This window comes from Meriones unguiculatus, chromosome 4 (assembly GCF_030254825.1).
Source record: "Meriones unguiculatus strain TT.TT164.6M chromosome 4, Bangor_MerUng_6.1, whole genome shotgun sequence".
NCBI lineage: Eukaryota > Metazoa > Chordata > Mammalia > Rodentia > Muridae > Meriones > Meriones unguiculatus.
Window position 1 is genome coordinate 106853578 of NC_083352.1, and position 17028 is coordinate 106870605.

The 17028-nt window shown below is 51.7% G+C and overlaps 1 protein-coding gene across 1 annotated transcript in view; it reads left to right on the plus strand.

The window, feature by feature from the left end:
* Bmp7 (bone morphogenetic protein 7) overlaps positions 1–17028 on the plus strand; it is a 73467-nt gene that overhangs the window by 20253 nt on the left and 36186 nt on the right. Inside the window, exon 2 of the mRNA XM_021650101.2 lies at positions 4439–4631. Coding sequence (XP_021505776.1) covers positions 4439–4631 — 193 coding nt within the window. The remainder of the gene's footprint in view (positions 1–4438; positions 4632–17028) is intronic.

Consider the following 17028-nt stretch of genomic DNA (forward strand, 5'->3'; position numbering starts at 1 on the left):
ACACACCTAAAAATAGTAAACACATCTGAAAAACCATCAAGTATGGGGGCTTTTGTGTTACTTGCCTGGCTTAGAGGCCACACTGGAAAAGACACTGCAGATGCTATGGGCTCCAAGCACTTCTCTGTGATACTGACCAACCAGGGTCTCGAATCCAGGCCCAGGCCTCCGTGAGCGCTGTGTTGCCTGATGAGGTGGGTATGGAAGCTGTTTCTTTGCAAACATGTCCCTTGCCTCCCTCAGGATCGATGTGGGCATCCTGGCACTGCCCAGTTAGTGGGGACACATTTTCCTTTAGAGTCCCAGAGTTTCTCGATCACTCAGTTCACATGTACTCCAGCGGCCTCGTCAAACCCTTTTATCTTGCCATTCCTCTCTCTCTCTCTCTCTGCTTTTTGTTTGTAGCTTAAGAAGTGAGCTCCCAGCTTCCAGCTCCAGCCACCATGCCTTGCTGCTGCCATTCGTCCTCACCATCATGGTGATGGACTCCAGTCCCCTGGGACTAGAAGCTCAGCTAAACTTTTCCTTCTAATATGGCCTTGGTCCTGAGCGCTATACCACAGCAACAGAAGAGTTACTGACGTGGTCCCCTTTTGTTTATTATTTATTTATTTATTTTACCTCATGACTCCTTGTTTTTCTTTTGTGTGTGACCCTGTCCTGGCGTTGTGATGTAAACACCCACAGGTACATCCTGTTGTCTGCACTAATGGCTGTTCTCCTGCCTCATCATTTAGAGGCCCCATGACAGTGGCAGACACCCTTTGCCATTACTGTTTAAGAGCCACCCTCTGTGGCTGCCAGGGCCATGGCTGCTATCTGAGGACACAGGCATATATGGAGCACAGGTCACATGATCCAGGCCACACACTCAGTGGCACAACAGAGACCAAACTTGGACCCCAGGCCTCAGAGAGCAGAGGTCAGAGTGTAGGGCTACAAGTTCCACAGTCACCCATTTTTCACAGTGGGTAAGCTGACTGGCCTCCCTGAACCCCAGTTTCCCCATCTGCAAAGCAGGGATTCCCTCCAGCCTCACAGGTCCCCTCCCCCTCCCAGGCAATGGCCAGAGCTGTTCATTGTGGGGCATCTCTGAGCACTAGCGGCGAATGTGCCTTCTGCATCCCTGGGCTCTCCAGCCGTCCTTGACTATGAGAGAGGTCCCACTCCACTGTCCACGTTTCTGGCCGCTCTTTTTATTTGCCAGTGGAACTGTTCTGAGGCCTGGAGGCCCGGGACTAAAACTTGTGGGGACTGACCGCACTCCAGCTGGGAGCCCACGGTACTCCTAAGCAGACACACAGGGCAGCCCTCTCTCCAGAGCATGGAAGCATTACTGGCCCAGGGAAACATGGCCCACTCCAGGAGGGGAGGGGAGGGCTCTTCCTGGCCTCTTCTGTAGGAGGAGGGGATGAAGGCTATTTGGTCAAGGTAAGAGTGTTTGAATGCTTTTCGGACTTGTCATTGGTCTGTGAGGTCTACAACTGGCAGTATCAGGAGAGGACTGGATGCATGAGCAGGAGGCTCAGAGGAGACTGCCGGGTACCAGAGAAGGCCATATGATCATTTATATGCAGAGAGTTGTCTCCATGTTGGAGCCATTAGCATGTAGGTGGTGATCTGTAGGTGGGGTCATTCATTTGCTGGGAGCCATCTGCCTGTGGGCTGTAACCTCCTCTTGGGAGGATGGGCTCTCCCTGGGGAGGCTGCAGAGTGTGAGGAAGCCAAGCCTGCATCTAGGGAATACTTGCAAAGTGGGCGTAAGAGGGCCAAGAAGAGCTGGTTGGCCCCTAACAGTTCCCAGTGAAGGAGAAAGGGAAGGCAGGAGTCACATGTCAAATGCTACCTCCTGGAGGCCAGCAAGACTATGGATGGCCTTTTGTGTCCCAGCTGCTTACAGGATGGTCTTTTGTGACCTTGCTTGGGTAGAGGTAGTGGGGTGTGTCCTGGGGTGAGCAGATGGGGTGGTGTGGGTCTAGGAACTGGCCACTCACAGAAATGCTCTTGGTTCTTGTGTCTCCCTCCTGAGCCTCAGGCCCCCTGTGGCTTCATCCTTTCCTGTCCCCTTCATAGGACTGTCCTCCTGTATCTCGTGTCCCATGTACCTCCTCACAAACCTCCCTGGCCCTTTGGGAAAACAGTATTATCTTAGTTCAGGTTTCTATTGCTGTGCTGAAACACCATGACCATATTAACTTGGGGAGGAAAGGATTTATTCGGCTTACACTTCCACAGCACTGTCCATCGTTGAAGAAAATGAAGACAAGAGTTCAAACAGGGAAGGAATCTGGAGGCAGGAGCTGAGGTAGAGGCCATGGAGGGATGCTGCTTACCAGCTGACTTCCCAGGAGCCACTAGCCCAGGGATGGGCCCACCCACAATGGGCTGGGCTCTCCCACATCAATCACTAATTAAGAAAATGCCCCATAGGTCTGCCTACAGCCTGATCTTATAGAGACATTTACTTAATTGAAATTCCCTCCTCTCAAATGACTTTAGCGTGTGCCAAGTTGACATAAAACTATGCAGCACACCAAAACATCCTCACTGTCAAAGCAGTGCTGACCTGAGCCCTTCCCAGGAACTGTAGAATGGGAAGTTCTGGTGCAATCAAACCATGGAGTCTTAGGCACCCACGAACATTCACAGTAACAGGGATCCGTTATAAACATGGTAAGGAAGTCAGATCTGGCGGAACCTACACCATACTGTCACTCCTAGCAGAGTGTTAGAAACAGCAAAAACAGTCCCCAGCAGGAGGATCTGGGCTGGGAAGGACAGGCATGCTCTGGTGTGCTGCTCCAGACGGGTTCCCACCAGGAGCACTTGCGTGAGAGTCTGCTGTTACACATGTGGTTCATGAACACAGCACACACATGTAACAGTAGAATGTGAAGTCCGTTAAACAAACAGAGAACTCATGCCGACAAACTGCTCTCATGGTTGCTGAAGACATTTGTGGTGGCGAAGGCCTCGGGTTTGGTAGGTCTCAGTTTGAATTTCAGCGTGGTGACTCCAGGCAGGCTGTTAGACACTGTGGGGTCTCAGGTGCATGCGTGGCCACTGCTGTGTTAGGCTCCCCTCCTAAGGTATGCCGGTTAATTTTAACTGTCAGCTGACACCACCTAGAATCACCCGGGAAGTCAGGGATTGTCTAGATCAGGCTGGCCTGTGAGCTTCTCTCTGGAGGACTGCCTTGATTGCTAATTGTTGTAGAAAGACCAAGTCCTCTATGGGATAGAGTATTCCATAGGCAGGGATGCCCTGACTACATGAAAACGAAGAAATCTAGCAAGCCAGCGGGCACCGTGGGTACATTCGTTTCTCTCTGCTCTTGTGTGTGACCAAACTCTTGCCTCTGACTTCCCTGCCATGACAGATTGTAACCTGGGATGGTAAGCCAAATGAGCCCCTTCTTCTCAAGTTACTCTGTGTCAGAGTGTTCTATCAGCAACAGAAATGAGGCTAGAAGGGGCTAGCAGATGACAGGGACTGTCCTGGGCTTCCTGCCTTGCCTCCTTATCCTGGGGCCACCTCCCTAGGCTCTCAACATCCAGGAGACTGCTTTCTCAGCAGCTGCTGCAAAGGAGCTCTTCTTTCCCTGTACTGTCGATAAACCTGAGGGCCTGGTGGCTTTTCTGACCCCTCTTCCTCCCATAAGTCGGCTTTTCCCATGTGTTGCTGTCAAAGGAGTGAGCTCCTTCTGGGACAAAGAGTGGGGCAGGGGGAGAGCTGACACCAAGGGACACATGGGGAGGGGGGTTCTGGAGAGTTCTCTCTGGCCAGCTCTTGATCCCTTTTGGTTCAGGGTGGGGTATGAGCAATGTGGTGCGGCAGCTCATGGTATGCTTCTGAGGTCAGCGCATTTGTGTTGGCAGTTGAACTCTCTCATGGCGGTAGCATTTACACCATAGGAATTGGCAAGGCCACCATGACCAGACATCTTTAATTGTTATAAGCATCCACAGTCATTCTGTGCAGCCAGGGCTGAGGACCACTGTCCCAGGACAGGTCTAACAAGGCGCACATTCACCAGTGACGGTTACCTAGCCATAACATTATCAGCCACGTATGTGAATTTTGTCCCTCATCCATCACAGCCTCATTTTCCATGTGGTGAAACTGAGTTTCAGATGGGGTGCCATGAATCTTTCTACTGCCATAGAACTACGTAGTGGCCAAGCCTGGATTCAAACCTAACCCTGAGCTGCTAAGACTCCAGTCTAGTGTGGCTGTTGCTGTGGTCATTGCTTCACCTTCCCTAGCAGGCTAGACACAGCCATGGTCTTTTTGTTCAAGATGGCCTGGGTCTGAGCCTGTGACTGTCGAATCCACAGTGTGCCATAGGCAGTGTCCACCCAGCTCTGGTCAGTTGCATGGACGGAAAGGAACCAGACACTAAATGGTCTTGGTGCTGGTGTGTTTTCTTCCCCTCCAGTGGAACACGACAAAGAATTCTTCCACCCTCGCTACCACCATCGGGAGTTCCGATTTGATCTTTCCAAGATCCCTGAGGGGGAGGCGGTGACTGCAGCTGAATTCAGGATCTATAAGGACTACATCCGGGAGCGATTTGACAATGAGACCTTCCAGATCAGAGTCTACCAGGTGCTCCAGGAGCACTCAGGCAGGTAGGTTCTGCCTCTGTGTGGGAGTGGGGTGCTGAGTTTCCTGTAGCTACAGAAGAAGGGGTGGGTGACGGGCTGAGGGTGGGGCAGGGGAAGAATCCTGTAGCCCTCGATATCAGGCGCTAGTGATGACGGTCTTAAAGGTGTATGATGTGTAGAGGAATGTTAATTCAGAACATGGCTGCTCTGGCAAGAGGTCACATCCAAAGACCTTCTAGCTCTGTGTGATCCGGCTGGAATATAAACATGCCTTTAATCCCAGGAGACAGAGGTAAGCAGATCTCTGAGCTCAAGGCCAGCCTGGTATAGAGCAAATTTCAGGTAAAGGAAAGCTTAGACCCAGGCATCATGGTACAGGCTTTTAATCCAAACAATGAAGGTAAAGTTAACTTGTAGAAGGAAGCACCAATGTTTGAAAGTGATGTCTAACTGAGTAGCAGAAACAGTTGAATCAGAGAAAGATTTGACAGAATAGGATACACTCAACTCTCATGAGAAGAGAGAGGAAAGGGAAGCTACTTAAGGGGAAATGCAGAGAGGAGAGGAGACAGTTTTACCAGGACACTAATAGAGAGACAGGTTAAAGAAAGAGAAGGAGCCAGAGAACGAAAAGGATACAGAAGATTAGAGCAGGTTTCTGGAGTTATTTTGAGGCCAGGCAGAGCAATCCGGAGGCCGAGAGAAAAGCCCGGTTCAATAAATAAGCTGGGAGAGGAGTTTGAGCCAAAACACCTGAGATGGACCAGCCAGCCCAGAGCTCAGTAAGAACTAAAAAGAGTGATTTTATTCAGCAGTAAGTCTCAAACAAGCTGAAAACATTCTGGGCCTAGGTTAGATTGTATGGAGGCTAAAAGCTTTCAGGACTAGGCCCAGGTTAGCAGAAGGAGGCAGTAAGGCAGAGATGACAATTGAAATAGGCCAATCAAAGTTCCTTTTATAGTGATGTGTGAATGTTCCTTCAAACTATGACCTTAGGCAAACTTGAGCAGGGATATTGGGAGGCTGGGAAGCCTGGGGCTGGGCCTCCTTGAACAGGGATGGTTGGTGGTGTGTTCAGAGAGGGGGAGGGACAGGTGGTGTTGATGGTTCTTCCATTCCCTGCTCAAAGCCCTCGGTGATGTGAGACAGCCAATGACAGTGGACACTTATAGTCCAATGCCAACGGGAGAGAAAAACAAACAAACAAACCAAAAGCAAACAGCTGGAGAACTCTTGGAGTTTGTTCTGAAAGACTCATTTCAGGAGATGCTCTCATTTCGGAGCCTTGAGAAAGGTTAAGCGCTCAGAGCCGAAGGCAAGCAGCCCCTCAAATACGTTCCAGAGTCCAAGGCGGAGCAGCGAAGGTCACCATTCTTTGTGGCTTTTGTGTTCTGAAGCGGTGGGGCTTTTGCTGCCCCCCACAGATGCAGTGGCATGGGTCACACACATGTGTCCACATGCACACCCACAGCCCCAACACATGGCCTTTGCAGATGTCACCAGGCTTCCTTCACCAACCAGGGAGGAAAAGGCTGGTCCCCACGCACTCAGAAAGGCCTCTTACCAAGATGCTTTGATCTTTGTCACTCTGATGGGTGACAGATGGCATCCTGGTGTGGCTTAGTTTATATTTACAGCCCCCACCTCCCTGCACCTAGCTCTACCCTGCATGGCTTTCTATTGGAGAGGTGGGCAGTGCACACAAAAGAGTTGGGTGGCTGGGAGCAGGAAGGCAGCCATATGGACCAACTCTGAGTATGGGCACTCAGGTTTCCTGTGGATCTTAACTTGGTCCTCAGGCCCAAGCTCATGAAGAGGACATGGTCCATCTTCTGGAGTTCCAGCATTTGCCCTGCCCTTGGGAACATTCTCACCCTAGGACTCTTGTCTGTTTGCAATGCCTGGAATTCAGTCCAGGCCTCACATAAGCTGGGCAAGTAAACACTCCACCACTGAGCCAAGCATCCCAGGCCACCAAGCCTCCTAGCCAGACCATGTATTTGATCCTTCTTGAAGACCGATGGTGTAAGGTAAGGCGCATAGCCAGAGGTTGCTTGCTGTCAAGTGGAGCGTCCACCTGTGCCAGGGCTCTTGGCTGGCCTCCAAACCTGCCTCTCAGAATGCCTCATCGAGAGGTCCAGCTTCTGGAATATTGTGACATCCAGTGAGTCTTGCCCAGCCTACCTGGGACAGCTGACTGGCCACGTACACACGCTTCTCCCATCTCTCCCTGCAGGAACATGTACTCTCCTGGTGCCTGAGGGGCTTTGGGTCTGGAGGTCACCTCTCACCCCAAGCCCCTCTTACTCGGAACCCCAAGGCGGGCCAGGTAGTTTTCATGGAAGTCAAGGCCATGACATTCATGAGACAATGGGCTCTGTGGTTTATTTATTAGCCACTTTTATGTTTGCACATGCCGGTTGTTGTTCTCAGAGGTCAGGCAGTGGGAATGAACCAGGGAGGGCAGTGAGGGCACAAATACTAGGTAAAGTTTGGGTTGTGGTGCATCTGAGTTTCTCAGGATGCCGCCATGATGAAGTTCCACACACAAGCCAGCCGAGAGCATTAGGACTGGAGTCCCTGGAGGCTGTAACTTCAGAATTAGTCAGTGGGGCCTGTCCCCTCTGAAACCTGTGTGTGTATGTGTGTGATAGTGTGTATGACGTGTATGTGTGTGTATGTGTGTGTGAATATGCGTGTATCTGAGTGTGCTCATTTTGAAGGGTCTTGACATGGCTGTTAGCTGTGGGTGCTTTTAGGCTCAGGGTCCTCTCGTCATGACCCCAACTATTTTCGCCAGGGCTCCCTCTCCGTGTCTCCTATGGCATGAGGGATTCTACTCCGCTGTGCAGACATTTAACTCATGTCTGCGGAGACACTGTTTCTGAGTGAGGATGATTCCATTGATGGGTCTGGGGTTAGGACTGTAATCTCCTTTTGGGGGTACAGTTCTACTGATAACAGGGTAATGAGGGGATGTGAATTCAGGAGCAAGTGAAGAGGGAAGTGGATGGCTTGGAGCTGTAGGAGAAGATGGTGGCCTGACAGGTATCTGTTAGGTGGTCACCAGCGTCCTTGTTGAGCTGAGGGTGTTTGAGTTACAGAAACTCTTGCCAATAGAGAACAGAGGAAGTGTCTGTGGGGGAGCCTATGGTCCTGTGGTCCTGTGGTCACATGAGGCAGGATGGAGAGACCTGCCGCTGCTGTGATGGGGTAGACCACTTGGCCTTGTGCATCTTCCTTCCTCTGCTCCTGAGACCCAGTGATGGATCCTGCCATCTCTGGGAGGTGAGGAGGTATGAATTCTCTGACAAAGGGGCATGTGATATAGAAGTCTTCAGCTTCCTGTGTGCTGGTGTCACGGCTGGCTTACTAAGGGCCTGCCTCTCAGGGCTCCTTGCTGAGAAGAGGAGGGGGATACAGAGCAGCTGGAAATGTATAGCCTGGAGAGAGCAGAGCTGATTGACAGTAGGAAGGTGGGCAATAGTGGGCCACTGGGTATCTTTCCTGAGCTCCACAAGCAGAAGCGATGAGACCCTTTTCCAGGAGTTTAAGAGCTTTAGCTTTAGCTTTGTCTGGTTTGTTTTCTGTGTTCCTTTGGAACCTAGGTGCTTCTCCAGGGGGATGGGGTAGGATAAGGTGGGCCCACCCAGCTTTAAGAACATGGATTCAAATCCTGCTAGAGTGGTAACAGAAGTCATAGCCTTGGAGTCTCAGTTTCCCTCTCTGCGAAGGAAAGATTGTGCAGTCTCCCTCCCAGGGTTATGGGGAAGGTTTTAGAGAATGCTCCCCCGACCAGTAAGCACTCACTAAGTGCCAGTAATGATCTCTGTTTTTCTCCTCACTGAGAGAGAGAGTCCTTAGCAGAGTGGAGTCCTTAGCAGAGGGCCTCAGCACTGCCCTCTTCTCTAGGCATACGGCTGGGGACACAGTCCTGAGCTAGATAGAGATGTATGGCTTTTTGCACACCCCAGCTGTGTACCGTCCATTACAACTCTCCTGCTTGCCCGGTCCTCTAAGAAGCCCCGTGCCTGCTCCTCCCCCCCAATGCCTGCCACCATCCTGGACTCTGTGCTTAGAGAATGTAGTTCTGCTGCCCCCAGCCACCCAGCTGTTCAGTGCCTGGACATCTGGCTCCCTGGCAGGCTCCAGGGACACTCCAGGGGTGCTGGGATTAGCCAGCTGTGGGCTGGCCTCAGCATTTCTTCCCTGTGGGAGTCACTTTCCACAAAGTCCTCTTGATCTCTTGGAGTTGGAGGCCTTCCATGGTCTGTCTCTGCCTCAGGCCAAGCCCCAGATAGCTGGAAAGGCGGGAGAGGTATGCCAGAGCCACCCTTGGCCCCCTGTGGGCGAGCTCAGAGGTGGGCCTAGGGACAGTGACTTGATTCTGGAGGCTTTTCTAGGGTTGATGTGGGAGGATCAGGAGTTTAGCCTTACTTCCTGAACCCTGGGCCTCAGGCTGAATCAGCCAGCTTCTAGAACACAGGCTTTCTTCTGCCCTTGTTGGTTCCCTCTGCAGGCTTGGGGGAGGGGGTCACACTAGACACTCCGTCCCAACCTGTGCTCTTCCTGGGAGCTTCCATTCTTGCTCCTTCTGCACTGGAGGGCTGTGCTTGCACCAGGAGTCTCAGGAGGCCAGGCCCTGTCACCACCAAGGTTGAGATGTTGTCTGCAGCTGGATGAAAAATGTCCCCTGCTCCATCACAGGGTCTTTGGCTGCCAGGAGGGTGACTTCAGCTTTTCCAATCGGCTCAACCTCAGCCCGAGTCACCGTGAGGGAGAGGGGTCTGTTTCTGCTTGTCCTTCCAGAGAGAGATTCAGGGCACAGGAAGCCAAAAGGGTAGCTTACTGGCTCCCTCTTCCACCACTCCAGCTCTTCTTTTCTTGTTCCCCAGTACCCCTGGCTAGGGACAGCAGCACCCCCAGGACATCTGGCTCTTGCTCCCCACTTAGAGGAGATGTCCCATCCAGAGTGTCCCTACAGCAAGAACAGGTAACATACCTGCCCACAGCAATTCCCTACCGCTGCAGCCAACTTCTGAGGCATCTCAGCATGGATTCCTGTCCACACAGAACAGGCCGTGCCTCTATACCTCAGGGCACAAATGGAGGACCACAGAACACACACAGAGGACCGCAGGACACACACAGAGCACCTCAGGGCACACACGGAGGACCACAGGACACATATGGAGGACCACAGGGCATTGCTGCAGAGGTTTTCTGGGGCTGAGGGCAAGAGAAAGGGCACCCAGTCTTCATACCCCACAGTGGTCTCAAGGTGGCCCCTGGGATGGCACCTCGCTTCACCATGTCACTGAGAGGACTTTCAGGTGGCTACCACTTTGGTTGTAGGCTCAGGAAGGCTTTTATACAGCTGTGTTCAGGCTGAGGTCATAGGCACAGAGCAGAGACGTCACCAGCACAAGGATTTTGGTGTTTGCTATTTGCAGTAGTGAGGTGGCTGTTCCACCTCCACAATGGGCCTTTTCAGTGTTACTCCTCCTTCCACAGACTGGGTGGCTCAGCTGAGGTCACACAGTCAGGAAGTGGCAAAGTGGGGACTTGAACCCAGGTCTCTGAGACCACCCTCCTCCCCAGCTCCAACACTTTGCCTTCTGAGGTGCAGTGAGATTCTCAACCGTGGCTATGCTTTATTATAATTTCCGTTGATCAAGATTCATTAAAGCTGCCAGTGTGGGTGCACTGAGCTGGGTGTTGACATTTCTTGAGATAGCCCATGTGTTCCAGGTGCCAGGCTCTGAGCAGGTGGTTGCCATCCCTATGTCCGGTCTTGGTTGACTAGCCTGTCAGATAAGAACATTGGTCATTCTTGCTTCAGCCCTAACTGCCAGTAGCTTGTTCTTTTGTAGACTGTTCTTCTCACAGGACAGAGACCTTCTTGTGTCTCAGATTCTGACTATCCATCTCACTAGCATGGGGAAGGGACTAGCTGAGAGTCGGGATCCTGCCTGAAGCTTTCAGCTACTAAAGACCTATGTGCCGGTTTTTTGTGTCTCCTGGCATCTACTTCTTGCTGCTACCCCTCAGTCCCAGGGTATAAGCTTGGATTTGAGCTCCCTTCGCAGTGAGCACTAGATAGCTTTGGACCAGTGCTGTCATGGAAGATTGTAGGCAAGAGCCATGAAAAGCCTAGGTTAGGACCATCTGGGCCCTCTCCCTGAGGCCCCTTTCCCTGGGCGCCACTCCAGACCCCAGCTCTGAGCCTCGGGCAAGGTATGGTCCTTGGCGCTGCTTGGCCCCTCAGGGACCCCTCAGTAATTTGCAAGGATCACTCTGGCAAAGGCTTGCATTCAATGCCACCCAGCAGGCCGGGACAGCAAGCCACTGTGTCCAATCTAGTTAGTTCTGGAAAGGCAGTCAGCCGGTCCTGTCCTGTGTCCTGGAGCCAAATGCCCACTGGCTTCCTGTCCTGCGGTCTGAGGCTAGCTGGTGGGCTTTGGCGGCTGTTTTGATCTGTGTGCCTGTTCCTTCCCTCCATCATTCATCCACAGCCTGGCTTCTTGGGGACTGGGTGGTGGCAGCCGGGTGTCAGTGTTAACAGGGTGTATCTATGGGGCACTTGTGATAGGGAATTCTGGGGGCTCAGCAGTGGGCTTGGCAGGGACCTCTTATTTTCTCAGACCTTTCTCTGTACTGAATTACATGGAATCAGCCCCGGGGAGGGGTCCCTGGTGAGGCCCAGCATTATTGCAGACCTGTGCATGGGGAGGGCTGTTCCTTACTGCTGGATAGATCTAGGCAGGTTTGAGATACGACCCTCAGCCTCATTTTCCCAGTAATTTACATCTGTGCCAGAAGCCAGAAGGAGGAGAGGTTTCCTCCTCACCCATTTTGCAAAAAACCGAGGAATGTGACTCAATGTGAGAGCTTGTGGGAGCAACTTGTCCATTCTCTTCACACAACTCTGTGAACTAGGTAGTAAGTCAACTAGAACTCCACCTGGGAAACTGAGGCAGAGAGGACAAACTACCTTCCTAGTCTGTCTTAGCGATGTCGTGAGGAGTCCCAGGCTGCCACATGCAGCCACCTTCGCTTTCACAACTTTGTGGACTTGGCAGCCTGTTATCCTGGCAGAGCCTGGTTGCCTGAATTCCGAGTGGTGGCTGCAGAGGCTTCCTGTATACAGTAGGCACTCTAGGATGCCCACTGCAGGAATGGTCTGGCCTCCTGCTGCAGGGCAAGGGTCTCTTGCATGGAGGTGTTGTGCCACCAGGGGGACATGCCCACAGGTACCTGCCCCATGCCTCAGTGCAAGCTGCATCTGCTCGTGGCCCAGCCGGTCCACCCAGCACACTTCGCCTGCTCGCACTGCCTTGTTTTCAATTTTAACTCGGCATCTGAGCGCAATTTCCAAAAAGTGAAAATTGCCTGTAATTATACTGCGTTCGATTCTCCGCGAGCTCTGCTGTGATGATTGTAATTATATTATGCAGAGCTGGGGGCTGCCGGGGTGTCCAGGGGGTTGGTGGACTCTCATTGACAGTGATGGGGAAATGGCAGCCTGTGCCGGGGTCCTGGGTTCTTGATGCTTGCAGTACATCTGGGGACATTGGGCTTTAGGATCCGGTCTGTCTGGATAACTTGATCAGACACTTTAATTCCAAAAGCACTCCATTCTTGGACTGGGACCTCTGCTTGCCTATAGGAACTCATTTTTCCAAATGTATTAACATATGTGTTTCATATCAGGGCCTGTAATTGCTTTAGCCTTCTTGGCAGGAAACAAAGGGAATTAATATTTTTCAGTTTGGTTGTAAGCGGTCCTCCGTAGCCGGGATAACAGATGCCTTCTCAGATGCTAACTCTGTGAGGATGAGGGAAACAGGTGCCCCGGAAAAGCATTGTTTCTAAGTGGTCGACTAATTCCACAAAGGCCCCTGCTATCTCAAACACGGGTCAGAAGCAGCGAATGTCCAAGGCTTTTTCAAACTCTGGTTTCTTTCTCTTCCTACTGTCGTCCCCATTAGTGCCATCCTCTTTGCCCTTGGCTTGCATTTGCTGCTTCAAGGATGGAAGGAGAAAAGCTGACATTTGGCCTCTATTCTAGCATGCTCTGAACTAGTCTCCCTCTGGGATCCAAGGCAGGCATGACTAATGGATCACAGCACTCCTTCCTGCAATCCTCAGTGCAGCTGCGCGAAAGGGAAACAGCCATTGCTGACCTAGTGAAGCCGCCAGCCAGGGAAGACCCTGGTCTCAGGTAAAGGTTTCTCCAGGGCCAACTGTAAAGTGAGTGTGCGTGTGTGTACATGTGTGTGTGTGAGAGAGAGAGAGCATAAGCCAAAGAACAACGTTAGGTGTCGTCCTCAGTCACTGTCCACTTTCATTTTTGAGATAGGGTCTTTCACCGAGTCTGCAGTTTGGCTAAACTGGCCAGCCAGTAAGCCCCAGGGGCCCCTTGTCTCTGCGTCCTCAGCACTGGAATTATAGGTGCGTTGCTTTGCCTGGCTTGCTGTGAAAGCATAAGGATCTGGACTGGGTCCCCAGCACCCTCCTAAACTCCAGCTTGCCAGCCCCTGAAATGAGGGTTTGTGACAGGTTTCTAGGAGAGACCCATAGGAATGTAGGGAGTGGGGCCAGGAGGGGAGGATGCTGCCGGTACAGGGTTCCCAGGGGCTAGTTGTGGTCCACTTCCCTGCTGGGGATTCAGAGACAAAGTCACATACCCTTCCCGCAGTATTTACACTTCTGCTTCTGTAGGACATCATTTCAGGCAGGGCTCCTAGCTTTGGTGCCGTGGGCTCTTGGCCCTTTTGTGGGGAGGGTTGATTTCGGTAGCCTCTCCAGCCTCCATACACAAGATGCTGGCCACACCTCACAGCACCCAGGTGAAGAACCAGAATAGCCTGTGGATTTTGTTCTATAGGGTTAGAGTGGCCCAAGTGGGGTGTGGATTCCAGTTCACAAAGAGCCAACAGGGAGACTTCCGGGGCCTAGGTTCCCAGGTGGGAAGGTCCAGGGGTGCTAGCCCCTTTGGACACCTCCAGAGGTGGCCATACTTGAAGTGGGAAGTACCTCAACCCCCTGACTTCATGCTGACCTCCCCTTCAGCTTGCTCATACCTCCCTTCGCTTGCCTTGCCACCTGGCTCCCACTGCCCACGGATCCTGAATGAATCCACCTGTCCACAGAATCCTACCTAGATTAGAGGGAGGAATCCAGATTCTCGGTTCTAACCCTGCTGTTTGGAGACCCAGAGGCATTTACTCTTGTTAATACATGCTCTCAGGTCTAGTCTCACAGATCGAGAAAAATTCTGTAAATGTGTTAAGATGCCATCTGTAACCCCAGTCCTGAAAAGGCAGAGAGGCAGGAGGGTGATCACAAGTTCAAGGCCAGCCTTGTCTACACAGAGACTTCCAAGCCAGCCAGGATAACAGAGTGAGACCCTGTCTTTAAATAAAACAACAAGCAAAACAAGTATTAAAGTAGGAGTGGGGAATGTGGCTGGGAATTGTATTCTTGCTTGCTTCCACGGGGCTTTATCTCTAGCTCATAAAAACCTAGCTAAAGTGTATTGAGGATTTCACTGAACACGGGCTTATATGATGTGTGTGGGGCCCTACTCTCCTGAGCAGAAAGCCAGCGTATCAGGCCAGCCCTCTAAGCTCCTGGGTCTTAGTAGCTCTTGACATTTGCATTCAGTTGATGATGGGAAGGACCTGCAAGGCACATCTGTCACTCAGGTCTGGGACCAGGTGCTGTACCTTTTTCTGTACCTCCATGTGGGTCCTGACAGGGCATCTCAAAACCACTTGCACTGAAGCCCTTGACTGAAGGTCTGCCTCTGTGCAGTCTCTCACAAGTGACAGAAGCTGAAAGTGTGTCCCACAGGGCGAGCAGAGCCCTGCTTGCCTGGAGGTTCAGTGTCTTCCTGGCTCTCGACCCTTGGCAAGTATCTAAGTATGAACCCCTTTTCTGGGCTACCCCTTTTCCTTGCTCCCTCTGGTCCCTCGCCTTGCTTCCTGGAGCTCCCATTTGCCTTAGCTGTGGAGAATCTTAAGCTTGGGAATGGTCACAAGCACCCTGTCAGCAACACAGCAGTGCAGGTTCGTGTTTGCTGAAGGACATTCGCAAGCGGCATCCATTTCCTTGGTGTGCGGATGCGTAAGCCACTGGATAACTATATACTTATCCAGGGGTGGGGTGTCTGTCAGATCCCTTCCGCCTGGTGAGATCCACTTGGACACAAGGACTGAACCACACTTCATCCGGTGACACATTGAACATCACCACAGTGAGGCATTGAGACCTTAGGAGCCCTTCCCCTAGGAAACTGGCGAGCCCCATGGAGCTTCTGAGTCAGCTCGGTGTCCTCTTGATGGACCCTTGACTGCGGCTGGTGGCCCACAAGCAGATCTTTCCAGACTCTCCCTGGCTGCTGCATTTCTGAAATGCCACAAGCTAGTAAACAGTGTTCCTCGCGGCCTCTGGAGTAGTTAGTTCTTTCCTACTGTGGGTCCTGGGGATCAGACTCAGGTCATCACGCTTGGTGACCAGTGCCTTAAGCCGCCAAGGATTCCGTGGTCTTCGTACGCGGTTGTTAGGCTTGGAGGCAAATGCCTTTCTTTACCTGCCAAGCCATCTGGCTGGCCCAGTGCCCCGTACTTTGCATGATCCAGGTGAAGCAGGTGCATCATTTGTTGACCTTATTAATGTCTGAGAAACTAACGAGTCTGTTAACTGTGATGGGGTTTTGTGTCTACTCATGTATATGCATGTTTGTGTATAGGTGTGTGTGTGTGTACTTGTGTGTTGAAGCCAGGACAACCCACAGGTACCATCCATTTTTCTTTTTTGTTTTTTGGTGTAGTAGCCTATTGCTCACTACGTAGGCTAGCCTGGGCAGCCAGTGAGGCCCAGAGATCTGTCTCCTCAGTGGGCACTGGTGAATTGTGCTCAGGTCCCAGTGCTAACTGATCCATCTCTCTCTCTCTCTTTTTTTTTCTCTCTGAGGTGGTTTTTGATACACCCACATGTCCGTGTGTTCCAGACTTAATGTGATTGATAGCTGATAACATTCATTTGCATAAATCAGTTGTTTAATCTGTCAACGCCTCATGATTTACGTTGGACAGACCAAGAGGAGTGTTGACTTGCAAAAGTAAGGTTGCCACCCTCAGCAGCCTCAGTTCACACTCCGAATAGTGGGAATGTCTGTCTTTGAGGGTGAGATAAGCCTGGACTGTCTGTACACTGTGGAGAGGCTTAGTTCAGGGCACAGCCTGCCTTCCACAGGCTTGGCATTGCTTGCCTCCGTCTGCAGTTCCACGGACCGCCACTGTCAAGTTCATTTTCTTGTTACACTATCATCCCCCTTCCCTTTTGGTCTCTGGGTTTTGGAATCTGTGTGTGTGTGTGTGTTTTTTTTTTTTTTTTTTTTTTCCCTTAAGGTTGGAAAGATGATGTGGTGGGAAAGCTGTCAGTGTTGGCTTGTTGATGTCTTGAGTGTTCGTGAGGAGACGGAGGCTTCCTCGTCCTATTTCAGTCTAGAGCTGGGGGCTGGAGGAAATGCCGTGACCAGGGAAGTCTGGAAACAGCCACCTTTGCCCAGCCGCAGTCAGGGGTCCATCAAGGGAACTTAGCAAGATGACTCAGAAATTCCACAGGGCCCCTCACAGTTTCTGGGGGACCTCCTAAGGTCTCGCTGTCTCACTGTGACGATGTTCGGTGTGTCACCAGATGAACAGTGTGGCTCAGTTCTTGCACTGTGTCCAAGTGGATCTCACCAGGAGGGAATGAGTGGGCAGCCACCGCCCCCAGTTTCCAAGTCTATGACACCAGCCAGGGTCCCTGTGGGAAGTGGGAGGAGGTGCCCAGGGCCTCTCTTTAGTCAATATGGATGATCATCCTGGGATTTGGGAGTCAGCATCCAAGGGGCTCAGAGTAGCACCAATGGGCAAAGGCCCCAGGGAATTGGGAATCCAATCTAATCATTTCTGGTGACACTTGTGAAATCTGAAAAACTTTAACTTTTTGCTTTAATCTTTTAACCTGCATATTCATTATATATATATGTGTGTGTGTGTGTGTGTGTGTGTGTGTGTAGTATGTGTGTGTCTGTGTGTATGATCAGGGGACAATTTGCAGGAGTCAGTTCTCTCCTATTGTGGGTCCTGAAGATTGAACTCAGGTCTTCATGCTTGGTGGCATGAAGAGCCTTTAATGCACGAGCATACAGTTTGATGTCTCTGAAGGTCGGTGTGCATATTTTACTGCAGAGCCCTTTTGGCTGTTGGCCCTCCACTAACGAGCTGCACTTTGGATACCCTGATAAGTTTCAAACCCATCTTCTTGTGGGCGGGCTCTTGAAGCCCTGAACATGAATGGCTGCTTGTTCCCTGCCTGCAAAGGCACAACCCTTCTGGCTTCGGTGCAGGATGTCCCAGGCCGTCCA